The sequence below is a fragment of the Corvus kubaryi genome, unplaced genomic scaffold, assembly GCF_017639235.1.
Source record: "Corvus kubaryi isolate FWS band 111438036 unplaced genomic scaffold, C.kubaryi_AGA036_p1.0 37152, whole genome shotgun sequence".
Taxonomy (NCBI): Eukaryota; Metazoa; Chordata; class Aves; order Passeriformes; family Corvidae; genus Corvus; species Corvus kubaryi.
The window spans coordinates 248,626-261,998 of NW_024581040.1; the positions used below are offsets into that span (position 1 = coordinate 248,626).

The 13,373-nt window shown below is 49.7% G+C and overlaps 1 protein-coding gene across 2 annotated transcripts in view; it reads right to left on the reverse strand.

Annotated features, from left to right (window-relative positions):
* The window catches only part of MYO1D (myosin ID), a 154,603-nt gene that overhangs the window by 81,071 nt on the left and 60,159 nt on the right, over window positions 1–13,373 (reverse strand). For both annotated transcript variants that reach the window (XM_042021576.1, XM_042021574.1), the window contains exons 15-16: window positions 9,461–9,627; window positions 4,648–4,855 (exon numbers count right to left, since the gene is read on the reverse strand). In XM_042021576.1, coding sequence (XP_041877510.1) covers window positions 4,648–4,855; window positions 9,461–9,627 — 375 coding nt within the window. The remainder of the gene's footprint in view (window positions 1–4,647; window positions 4,856–9,460; window positions 9,628–13,373) is intronic.

Consider the following 13,373-nt stretch of genomic DNA (forward strand, 5'->3'; position numbering starts at 1 on the left):
CCAGGGCCGGCACTGCCCCTCCCAGCCGCGCTGCCCCCCGGGGCTCCCCTCGCTGCCGGGCTGTGTCCCAGGAGGGGCCGGGCTGCACTCAAGGACATTCCTGCTGCCTCCGTGCCAGGCAGGAAGATTTCGGGAGCGATTTCCATACGCAGCTGTGCCGGCCTGATAAAATGACACCGAAATAGTGCGGTAAATTATAGTGACAGGAGCCATCATCTGCGCAGCCCGCACGTGCCGGCTGCCCGGGCTTTCTTCCCCGAACAAAGCTCTGCTCTGCACAGCTAATGAGCCTGTGGGAGCCTTTCCAAGGGCAGGAAAAGCAGCAGAGCTTCATGGCAGCGGGTTTTTTTTATTTTTTATTTGCATGATTAACATTAGAGCTGCTCCATTTGCATTCAGGGTGACAATCCCAGAGCTGGCAGGAGCGCAGGTACAGCAAATAAACCCTTAAGCACCACATGAAGCAATCTCAGCTGGGGTTTCTGAAGTGACCCTTTGGTGTGACGTCCCTGCTGCCATATGGGGTTTGTGACACTGGACACAGCTCTCACTTGCTGAATTCTCCTGGAGCCAGCAAGTTGCCACGGTTAAATCACATCACATCTGCTCACTGACTGCGTTGGGGCAGAAGGAAAATTACAGCCTGGAATCTCACTGACATTTTACCACGGAAAAAAAAGAAGCGTGGAAGATAAACCTAAAGGTGAAGACATCCAGGAGATATAGAACAAAAGAAAGTAAAATTATCTATTTAAACTAGAAGTCAGTTTTAATTCAATTTAACCAAACTCGTGAGCACCATTACACAAAGGCAGCAGCCCTGTTTGCAGGGTTAGGGGTCACTGGATGATGAAGCTCTCCAGTAATTACTGAATCCCTTCTGGAAAGCCTCGTGATTTGCAGGAGAGCAATAAGCCACAGAATACACATCGTTAGAAACAGAGCTGCTAAATGTGGATTCTTTCACTTACACTCATTCCTGTGCAGAGGAAAACACCCCTGGGCCCCAGGCTGGGATCAGCTGCTCTAAGGCTGCTCCTCACATCTGCCTCAGCTTGTGTCACACAAGTGCCCATTGTCACAACACCACATTTCATCTCCTCTCATCTTTCCCTCTTCCTAAATTCAAATTTGAGGAACTCCAATGCAACAGAAGGCTCAGTTATTTAAAAGAAAATCAAGTCCTTCTAGATGTGCTCACAGTTTGCCTCCCTCAGCCTTTGATGCTCACAGGCAAAACTACAGAAGGAAAAGAGCAAGAATTACATTTCCCCGTGAGTTGTTAATGAACAATTGAAAGCAAGCTGAGAACAGAAATGACAGGCAAAATTGCCTTGATGCTTTCAGAGCTCAGAGAAGCCCTCATCAGATCCCTCCTCTGGTCTGATTTTTGATTGTTGACTGCTCCTTTTCCAGCACTGCCCGACTCCACCGGCCCCATCTGCCGGCAGCAGAGCACGGGAGGGATCCCAGACAGCGCTGGGAGCAGAGTTAACAGGAAATAAGAGACACACTGAAACTGGAGACAAACTCAAGCGTTTTCAGGTAGAGTTAACACTGCACAAGGTCTCTAATTCATACCTACAGACATCAGCTCAACACCTGCTCTTTAGCTGATGGGCTGTTTAACAAGCATTTAATGATTCATTGAGTGTTTCTTGGTTTAGCTGCAAGTTCCAGGACTTTGAAAAGCTTCTCTGCATCCTCTTGCCAGCATTTGAGAGCCTGGTTGAAGAACATTCAGTGAGTGCAAGCAGAGAGGGTTCAGCCACAGGAAAGGAGCTCCAGAAGGATATCCAGATTTCTCCAGAGTCCTCAGTACCTTAAGCACTGGAGAAGGAGTTTGTGTTTTCCCCACAAATCCTTTATGAGGTAAGTTAGAACCTCCCTGGAGGTTTCTCACAGAAAAATAACAAAAGATGCCTCTATGTCCTACTTCAGTCCTCAGGTAGACTCATGTTGGTCCCTCTCCACCCAGGGAGAGCAGAACACAGGGCAGAGAGGCTTGTGAAGCCACAGGACAGCGTACACCAGCATTTTAATTTCTATCACTTTTGCTCACTGTGGCAACAAGGAAACCCCCAGAAGCACCACAGTTATTCCACACCTGATGCCACACAAAACCACAGCAGCAAAAGCCTTCGTGCAGCCAGGGAGTTGATCCATTACTCCTAAGCAGGTAATTACCTTCCAGGGGCAAAAAAATCCTTTGCCCTGCTCTCTTTGATGCTGAGCCCAGTCCAGATCCCAGCCCAGACTGTGTAATTCTGGAGCTGGCAGCAAACTCACAAAACTGACAAGTTGCTGTTGAAATTGTGCCTCTCGCTGGATTTATCTGAAGGAGGAGCTTGGAGCTCACTGAGCCATGATCTGCTCCCACAGCAACACGGCCTGGGGCTCTGAAGTTATTCTCCAGTAGCTGCACCTTGCAATTTCCAAAAAGGTCACCCCTCAATTCCTCCCTGGTTTAATAGGAAAGCTGGAGTCACCTGGGAGCAAGCAGTCCCCCCTGCAGCTTTATTCCACAAGGAGCTCATTAGCTCACCCCATTCTTTGGGAAGAAAGAGACTCTGGGTTAGAGCTGTGACCTCCCTGAAAGCACCAAAGCAGCTCTAGGCAGGAAATTCCTCCCCAGAAACCCCGGTGAGTATGGGGAAAGCACAGCTGAGGATCCAGAAACACCTCCCAGGGGGTGTGGGGGGCCCCACAGATCAGCCCCAGGCCACCCCAGGAGAATAAGCTAGATGGAGCTTCTGGAAAAGTGCTGCCCTTTCCAGGGAAGGAAGGTGGGAGAAGATGTTGAGCAGCCCAAGGAAGCTCAGCAGCAGGACATACTCAGAGCAGGGAAGAAAACTCTGAAGCACAAAGCTCAGGGACAGGCAGGGCCTGCATCCTCCACAGCCTGAGCTTGGCCTTTCTGGAAAAACTCACTGCACACAGAAGGTGCAGAATTCCCTACTAAACACAAACCATTCAGCACAACAAAGAGCAAGGGACCGACCCTGGACTCGATGCTTTCTGCTCCCACACTGGCCAAACCGGTTGGCTTTCCAGGAAGGGAATCACATCCAATGCACTGCAGACACCACAAATGTGAGTGTTCCACAGAACTCAGAGCTCCCAGGGGAACTTCTCCTTCAGGCTCTTCCCCATTCTGTCCATCAGGTTTGGAGAGTTTGTGCAAACCTGTGCTCCCTGCGGAGCTTTTGCCGTGTCAAGTTTTTATACCCATCTGTCAGCAGTTTCTATTTGTGAAGGACAGGAATGGGATCAGAGGTTCTGTTCTTTCCCAGGTTCCAAGAATTTCACAGAAGATACACATTTTAACAAATTAATTTCTAAAAGTCTTGAACTAATCAACTTTGCCTGACAGGGCAAAGTCAGCCCCACCATTTCTGCTTTTTGCCAGACAGATCTGTGTCGTACAGACACCGTTTTCAGCAAGGACTAACACAGAGAGTCTGGCCATGGTTTGTGTTAAAAGGGACCTGAAAGCTCACCCAGTCAATGGGCAGGTGTTGGACTGAAAGCTTCTTTCGACTCAGGCCCAGAGGGAAGCCAAAGCACAGGGGTTGAATTAAAACCTTTGGACAAGCTGAGATACATGAAGCCACACCAAAGTGAAATAGAAATATAGATTTTTAACTTTCAGTAGAAATATATGCTAAGTGCCTTAAACATTGAAAAGCTGCAGCAGAGACCTTAAACACAGTTCTTGCTGCAGCAGTGTTACCTTTTCACAGAATTCTTTACTTTAGACAAAATCTAGATAGAATTATACTGTTCACATTTTTTTAGATAGAGTGTTCACATAAACAGTAAGAGCTGATAGAAACTGTAAATGCAAATCTGTGTAATACCTATGTAACACTTGTGTAAGATTCACGACTGCTAGAATGAGACCAGGATAGATTAAGAAAAGGAAAACTAGAATTGTGTGTTAATCTTATTGGTCAGTTAACAAATATAATCCACACTTCTGTAAGAAAAAAATTATAGAGGAAACTAAAATTAGAAGCTGTTTTCTGCCTTTTGTTTGCTGTTGCTGCTTGGCTTTATCATGTAACCCCCTTGAACTCTGCCTTCAAGAAAGCTGTGAGACTGTGAAATAAAGAACTTAGCAGAACAGCAGCCTCCTCTGCTCTTTCACCCTGGTCCGAGAAGGAAGGGAATCCCATCAAAAGCTCAACAGGCAAGGCCACCATCCACTTGACCAGGCTACTCCAGGCCCTGTCCAGCCTGGCCTTGGACACTTCCAGGCATGGGGCAGCCACAGCTGCTCTGGGCATCCTGTGCCAAGGCCTGGTGGGACTGGTCTTTAAGGTTCCTCCTGACCCAAACCAGCCTGGAGTTCTGTGATTCTACATTTCAGCCATAAAAGTCCCTCAAGCTCCCAGGCATGCTCTCTCCACTGAGAACAGAGCAAGTTTTTAAACAGTGATGAACAACTCTTTAGGTGCTACATACAGCTCACAGCAAGCTCCCACCACACCAAGGCTACAGAAAGCACGATGGAAAGAGCTCTGAAAATATCCAGCAGTGACCAAACTGCAGCAGTCTGGAATCTGTGCAGCAACGGAGCCAGAAAGGAGAGCAAGGGTGGTTTAAGGAACCTGAGCTGAGTTTCTGAGGTGCTGGAAGCTTTACCTTCTGCAGGAAGAGGACGATCCTGACGAGCATCTTGGCGTGCAGCTCCTCCAGGGTGAACAGAGTCCGCGGCGTGCGGATGAAGAGCTTGGTCTTGCCGTAGGCCACGTCGTGCTGGAAGCCGTGGCACTCGATGAGCTTCCTCACAGCGTCCTTGTCTGAGGGGAGGTCGTGGTTGGGCCAAGTGAATTCAGAGATCATCTTGTACCTGGAATTAAAAGGTACAATTTACAAATGTGAACTTGCCACCAAGGTGCTCGAGAAGGCCAAACTTCAACTGGTTTTGGAAAAAATTATCAACTAAACTGTAATAAAACTGAGTACAGATGGGAGAGTCTCAAGACATCCTCTGTAGGAATCATGATCCTCAAAAGACAAGAAAAATGACTAAAGGAGAGGCATGATTTTGTGAGATGATGAAAAATAATATTGGGAGGGGCAGAATTCATCAGCACTGAACTGATGCAAGGGGACAAACTCAGCATTGGCCTCCTGCAGATTTGTCTGTTCCATTATTCACACCTTCAGTATCCAATTTTAATTTTTATTTGTTTGGTTGGGTTTTGTTTGGTTTGGTTTGGGGTTTGTTTGTGAGGAAGGAAAGCTTTGGTTTGTTCACATTCTGCATAAGGAGCCACCTGCAACCAACTGCTTTGTCAGAAAACCTGGATTTAAAAATTCTGCAAGTAATTTTTTCTCATGCATTGCTTTGGGAGCCATTTCTACCAAACTCTGTCACTTGCCCCAGCAGCAGAGCTTTGACTGCCCCAATGTGTGCAAACACTGCCTGGAACTGTGGGCCAGCCATTCCTCCCATCCTCAGTCCCCAAACTCGTTTTCCCACTAAAGAGAGATGCAGACTGGAACGAAGACATCTACAAATCAAACCCGAAGTACTGGGATCAGCCCGAGCTCTGTAAGATTTACCAGCCCAGGAAATGCTGATTAGGGGAATAGGCGTTTGCAAAAAGCAACAATGAATTTTCTGCATAAGATTTATGGACATAATAAGAGCTGTAATAGACACTTTCCCTGGAAAGGAACCCTTAGCCGTGTCCTAAATAAAACAAGCACTCAGCGAGATCAGCCACCTCGCACTTCAAAGCCCCCAGCCAAGGCAGGCATCAATCTCAATGCTTCAGACACCCTCAGTTCTCAGTTACACTTGAACGGCCTCACAATCACCCTTTTCCTGGGAGTGGCGGCACCGCAGGAGGCTCGGAACAGCCTCGAAGAGCCTGAATGGAAACACATCCCAGCGCCGCGTTCATTCATCAAATCAGCCTTTGGAATACGCTGTGGAAGTGGGGGAAAGTGGAGGTGCACACTGTGCCTGAGCAGGGAACACCATCCCCGGGGGTTGCAGGGATCTCACTGATAAATAAACAGGATTATAAACCCCCCTTCAGGCTCCCAGGAGAAGATTTAGCATGTGCTGGCAGAAGCATTCCTGCTCTCACACACACGGACACGGGACATCAATGCTGCACGCTGGAGTCTCTTCCCTGTTCTCATCAGGAAAATGTTCCTGCAATAAATCATTCACTGGGAAAAATCTCTCACCTTGAGACACTTATGTTAGCAAAAAGAAAAATAAAAGAGCAAAGCACTGGTAATGCAAACCCCCGAGCTGGGAACAAGGCTGGGAAACAGGCTGTGGACACGGCTATGGATCATGTGGGACCCAGGCCGTGGATCATGTGGGACCCAGGCCGTGGATCATGAGGGATCCAGGCGTTGGATCAGGCTGGGACCTAGGCATTGGATCAGGCTATGGATCAGGCTGGGATCCGGGCTGTGGATCATGTGGGACCCAGGCTGTGGATCATGTGGGACCCAGGCTATGGATCAGGCTGTGGATCAGGCTGGGACCCAGGCTATGGATCAGGCTGTGGATCAGGCTGGGACCCAGGCTATGGATCAGGCTATGGATCATGTGGGACCCAGGCTATGGATCAGGCTGGGACCCAGGCTGTGAATCAGGCTATGGATCAGGCTGGGATCCAGGCTATGGATCAGGCTGGGACCCAGGCTATGGATCAGGCTGGGATCCAGGCTATGGATCAGGCTGGGACCCAGGCTATGAGCCAGGCCTGCCCCACCAAGGAGCTCAGGAGAGAAGGGATGCCATAGAACTGAAAACCTGCCCCACACGTCAAGCCCTCCTCCTCCTTTCCACAGCAACCCGAGCTGTGGCATTAGAGACACCCTCTGCCAATGGCCCCCCTCCCTCCCAGCCACAGCAGGTGGAATATCCCAGCTCTCCAGCTGTTCCCGTTGTTCCCACAGCACGTGTCACACAATGCCACCAACTCCTTCCCCGCAGCACAGGGCACAGCCTGGATGCCACAGCCACTCACAATCCTGGCCCGGCACTAATTATAGCCAGGCAGAGTCTGGAATAAATCTGCTCCCTGACACCACAGCCCTGCCCCTCTCCTGCTTGCAGATCCCCACAGCTTCTAAGGTCACTCAGACATGGAACACCCCCTTCCAGCCACCTTTTGTTTCTCCTTCCCCTCTGTACCTCCCTATGGAAACACCCAACATGCATGAGGCTGCTCCTGGACATTTCCCAGTCCAGCTCTCCTAAGAACCAAGATTTCTGCAAGCCACTAAATGGTGAAGCTTTAATGAACAATACTGGGTGTGCAGCTGCAGCTGGGCCTCGCTGGCCCCTGCCAGCCTGCTGTTCACAGCTCTCAGGGTTGATTCCATGCTATGTTTGACATGGCCTGGGATAGGCATATGGATGCCTCTGTGTGGAAAGGGTTGGATTACACTCACAAACCCCTTCCTGAAACCAAATCAGTTGTTGGGGGTTTTTTTTGATGGTAATTTATATATTAAACCAAGAGAATGCACCCCCATCTGTGTCAGTGCCACGTGTGCCACCCAACTGGCCGATGCTGTGACCACGGGAAGGGACAACTTCTTGTCCAACACAACGTATTTCAAATTGGAAAGGGCAGCCTGGCTTGCACAGAGCTCAAAGGAAGGTTTTCTTTATCCAAGGAAAGCTTGGAAAGGACATTTATAATGGTCTTAACTGTGCTTCATTTTATTCCCCACTGAGAGAGGAGATACCAACTACCTTACAGGATTTAGGGCTAAATATCAATAAACTCCTCTCCTCCAGAAAAAGAAGTTATTTTTTTGAGTTTATATACACATATAGATAAAAACCAGACACACATGTGCTCATATATAACTTATATATATGTGTTACCTCTTATCTCTCTATATCCTAATCTCGATCTCCTGGCCCCTAAGAGGAATTAGTAAAACAAACCCCAGGGATCTGTTCTGGGCTCAGAACACCTGAAAGCCTCAGGGGCCTGTCAGGGAGTTAAATGTCTGTTTGTGGACCTGAACTCCATGGTATCTTTGCAAATGGAAGCAAACAGATGATGAATTTACATCCCAAAATTGCCTCTTGTGAGTTACTCAAGATCTGTCTTAAAACTGCCCCACACGCAGGGCAGGAGTCCAGAGCTGAGGGGCCTGGAGTCCCCTCCACATTCCCAGTGTCCCAGTAAACCTGGGAAATATAAAGAAACAGAAACCCCGTGTGATCCCTGCTCAAAACCAGCTCAGAAATGTGCAGCTTGTACCACAGATCACATCCCCCAGCCCCTAAGAGGGAATGGCTCACCCAAAGACAAGGAACCAGGAATTATTGAAAAAAACCCTGAAAACAATATCCAGGCCAGAGGAATATTTTTCTCCTTTTTTGAATTTAGAAAAGCCATTGCAGACCAGGCGTGGAGCAACACCACACACACAGTGTCTGATCCCTCACTCTGGATGTCAAATCCCACTCCAGGGCTGGGCAGGGCTCCTGTTCCAGCAACCCAAAAGCTGAAGCAGTTGCCATGCACTGATTTGGTTTCCTGGCTGCAAACACTGCTGGGCTGGAGCTCACGGGAGCTCATCAAACATTCATTAAAAACCAAGCAGCTGTTTATATTAATAGCGATTACACAAATCTTAAGAGTAAATTGTAATGAATTCCACATGTGAGGTGAAAGAACACTCTATCTACTGCAGAATGGTTCAGGAACGATCCCCAGCGCTGCAGACTGGATTTAGGAAGCCAGAGCCTTTCATTCCACCTTGGGTATTATGATACATCCAGGCAAATCTCCACTGTGAACAGCAAAAGATCTTTCCAACAGCACTTAATTTCTAACTCATGACATCCCACCTGCTTGGATAGTTTAATTTTTTTCTACTCTCACAGCCCTTTTCTCACCTGATTCAATAACAGAACAAAATCTCCATTCACTGTTCCATCCGAGCAGGTTGAACTCACAGGGCCCACATCAATTTAGTGAAGCCTTAAGACAAATTTCAATCTAAAACATGTCATTTGTCACAAGTCTGGCAGGAATTAAGAGGGCAAGAAGTATCAAAACCACATTTAATGGGGTCATGATACCATCCCCAGTTTTAAAGTCCAGGGTTTTTTCCCACATAATGTCACCATGCACCATCACGTGCTCCCCCAGACACACCACGTCTGTGTGTCTCTCTCGCTGCAACAATCAGACAATTCAGAGAGAAAACACCAGTTAATTAGCTCAGGTTTTAGGGTGATACTCGGGGGAAGCACCTCATTACACATTCCTGCTGCAGAGTAACACAGCCAGGGAGTTTCAGCAGATAAGGAGCTGAGCCTGAGCAGCACAAGCACCTCAGCAGAGGTGAACCAGAGCATCCATGGTCATGTGGGATCTGCTTCAGCTTATCCAGGAGCTGATTTAAACCAAGCCCAGCCCGAGGCACTGCGCAGTGCCTGGCAGCCTCTCACCTGTGCAGGAACTTCTCGTAGGTCTGGCGGTAGGCGAAGCCGGCCCGGCGCACCCGCACGTTCTCCAGCAGCCCCAGGTACTCGACCTGGTGCCGGCACCGCTCCTCATCAAAGAGCTGCGGGGACTTCTTGTCGTTGGGCTTGATGCAGCGCACGTAGTAGGGCTCCTGGGGGACAGATCACAGCAGTGTCACCCGGGCAGAACACTCTGTGCAGACACAGCCCTTCCTGCACAAGCTGTGAGCCCAGCCCACGAGGCCTGGCTGCTCAGCAGGAATCAGAAGGTTAAAATGGAAGTGACAATAACAGTGTTTAAGAAAAGCCTGGATGTGGCACCCAGTGCCATGGTCTGGGTGACAAGGTGGTATTAGGTCATAGGTTGGACTCAATGAGCCTCAAAGGTCTTTTCCAGCCCGGCTGATTCTCCCCTCCTTCACACCCTGCCATGACCCCTCACAGGACCCATGTGCTCCCTACTGGAGCTCCACTGGCCTGTGCTGTGCACCCACCCAGCACCACATCCCCCTCCTCCTCTACTTTGAGGATAACAACACCAGTCCTCAGAAAGGATATCAAACCCGTGGAATTCACGGAATTCACTGCCCTGTTGGATAGAGCTTTCCCAGCATCACCTCCAAAAGCAGCCTGGTCACTCCACCACTTTTACCTGTGCTGAGCCAAGTCAGACACCCCCAATTCCAACACGGCTGAACGATGGAAAAGATGGAGCCCCAAACCCAGCTGCCTCCAGCCACCCCTTCCTCAGAACAAGCACAGGCCACCAGCACATGGGCTCCTCTTCCTGCACCACCGGGGACTTGCAGGGGGCAGGGAAGGCGCAGTGGGGACAGGTGCCTTTACTCCACCCTGCAGAGGTCCTGCCCTGTGCTGCCAGGGCTGACCCTGGATGTCCAGGTGAGTCCCACGGGGTCACACTCCTTTCCCTGCCAGCCCTCCTGCACCCTTAGATAAACCCCACACAGGTCTGTTGGAGTATTTTGATGTTTACTTTTATTTTTATGAGATTAAAGGCAGTTTTTGTTTAGGCCAATATGATCTGTAACCACACCAGCCTTTGAGGGGGGGTTACAAAGCCTTTAACCTTATGTACTTCCATCCCACTGACGTTTGGAGTCATTTCTTCCTCTTCCTGGTTGGCCTTTGCTATCCCACTTTTAACTTTGCTGGTGTGTGGAAAAGCAATTAATAATCATAGAACCACAAAATGTTCTGAGTTAGACCCCCAAGGACCATCCAGTCCAACTCCTGCACTGACACCCCAGCAATCCCACCCTGGGCATCCCTGGGAACGGTGTCCAAACCACTCCCAGGTGTTCCTGCAGCTCTGGCAGCCTCGGGGCTGGGACCATTCCCTGGGGAGCCTGGGCAGTGCCCAGCACCCTCTGGGGGAAGAACCTTTCCTGATCTCCAGCCTGACCCTCCCCTGGCACAGCTTCATAGAAAGCCCACTGTAGCTTTTGAAATTTTATTCTTCTAACATTAAGAGATAAAACTTTTTAAGTAGCCCTTGCAAAAGGAGCAGCACATCCTGCAGGCTGGCAGAGCCCACCCAGCCTCAGCCTCAGAGAGAACTCCAAGAGGATCCCAGTGAGCTCAGAAGGTCCCAGTATGACCAGAGACCTTCAGAGGACGTCACAGATACACACAAACTGCAGCGTTCCAAAGGCAGTTCACAGCCATCTGACATGGGGATAAAGGGAATACACAGCCTGGGTGACATCATAATGTGACAAAATGTCACCTTTGATAACCACAGCTGATAACCAGGAATGGCCTTTCAGCAACCTGGACTAGATGAAGCCAATGCCTGTGAAACCACCAATGCTGCCCTGAGGAACCTGAGGGATCCCAAAAGGGAAAGCCCAGGAATTCTCCAGAGGAGCCTGTTATGTTCCAGCACTCCTGGATGGCCTCAAAAACCCACAACAGTAACAAAAGGGAGGAATGATCTGGGGGAAAAAAGGGATTAATTTAGTCAGAACAAATGCAAAGTTCCACATATAGCAAGCAGAAAGAGCTGGTCAATAAAGAATGAAAAACTGATTTGACTGTGGGGCTAAAGAGATCCAGGTGTTCCAGCCAACTTGAGGCAAATCCATGTTTTTCTAGGAAAGGGCACAGGAAAATTGCAAGACAAAAAACCCAACAAATTTCTAGTTCTCTGAGCATCTCACAGAGCCAGGGCACTGCAGTTCAAGTGGGAATGTGAGTCAGTGCAGGAAAGAAGAAGAAAGATCAAAAATCCAGCAAACGTGACTCAGAGGAATTGAGGGTTTAGCCCAGAAGGACCAAGGAGGCACAGAACCCCCCTGGTGGGAGATTTTGTGTATTTAAAGGATAGATACGAGGAAATGCAAATGTTCAAAGAAGTTGAATATAGGACAAAGAAGTCATGGCTTTAACCACAGTATAAAAATTCAAATTAAGCTTCAGGAAAAGGAGGAGTGAGAACTGAATGCCTGTGGGAAGGAGGGAACGTCCACCCGTGGGGAGAAGAGCCTGCAAAGGGAAGATACAGGCAGAGGTGTCCTCAAACAGGAGGTGAATTAGGTGCACTCCCAAGGTCCCCCTCAGCCCTATTTTCTATGATTTGTCTATGATTCAGCCTTATTTCTATGATTTGAGGTCACTTATCTAATCTCAGGATAATTTTAAAGGCCCCAAATTGCCATTTCCCTTCAGTAATGCTGAGGGAACAGGATCATCCGTGGCTGTCCTGGCTAGCCCTGGCACAACCTGCAGCTTTGCAGCACCATGGAGCAGCCCATGGATCCTCCACTCCCTGATGAGTGTGAGCCACGAACGGGCCAAGAGAGGGAGGCCTCGGAAAGCAGAGCCTCCTATGCTGAAAGCTGAGACAAGCCTCTGGATCTTCCAGGGAGAGTGTTGGGCTGGAAGGTTTCCCTGCTTTCCTAAGGATGGGATCAGCAGCACCAGGCTGTGATTTCTCCAGGAAATGTCCCTGCAGTGGGAATAGACAGCAAAAGCTGAGCCAAGCACCCACAAGGAGCTGGCAGCATCCTGGCACTGCCCACCCTCCCGGCAGCAGCCCAGGAGCAGGGATGGGTGTGAGGAGTGCGGGAGAAGCAGGAGGATGTGTGGGCAGCATTCGTTCCTGCAGCACCTCCCTTCTCCCAGCCACTCCAGCGCTCCCCAAGTGCGTCAGGAACTGCTCATTCCCAGCCTCGTCTGGCTCCTCTCCCTGCACACAGGGAACTGGGAGCACTGGGAACACGGGGAATCTGTGCCCAGCTCCCAGCACACCGGCCGAGCCTGCGGGCAGAGCTCTCCTCATCCGGCTCTTCCTCAGAGCAGGGGGCTCAGACAAGGAAGGAGCACCAAGGACACGGCTTCCCCAGGGCCAGGCTGGACGGGCTTGGAGCAACCTGGGATAGTGCAAGGTGGCCCTGCCCATGGCAGGGGGGGAATGAGATGATCACAACAGCTTCCCAGGGAACAGTCAGGGCCCAAGGAGCTCCAGGAGTGTTTGGACAACGCTCTCAGGGATGCACAGGGTGGGACTCTTGGGGTGTCTGTGCAGGGCCAGGAGTTGGATCAAAGATCTTTGAGGGTCCCTTCCAACTCAGGATATTCTGTGATTCTGAGATGAACTTTGAGGTCCCTTCCAACCCAAACCATTCCATGATGATTCCATGATGTGACACCAGGCAGCTGAGCAACAGCTCCATTCTGTCCAAGGTCTTCTCCAAGGTCACCACCACCGAGCACTTTCCTCTGCCACGGCAGTTCAGAGACTCACAGAATTATTAAGGCTGGAAAAAGCCTTTAAGATCACCAAATTCAACTGCTGACCCAGCACCACCATCAGTTCACCACAAAACCATGTCCTCAAGTCCTACATCTACAGATTTCTGAACACTTCCAGGGATGG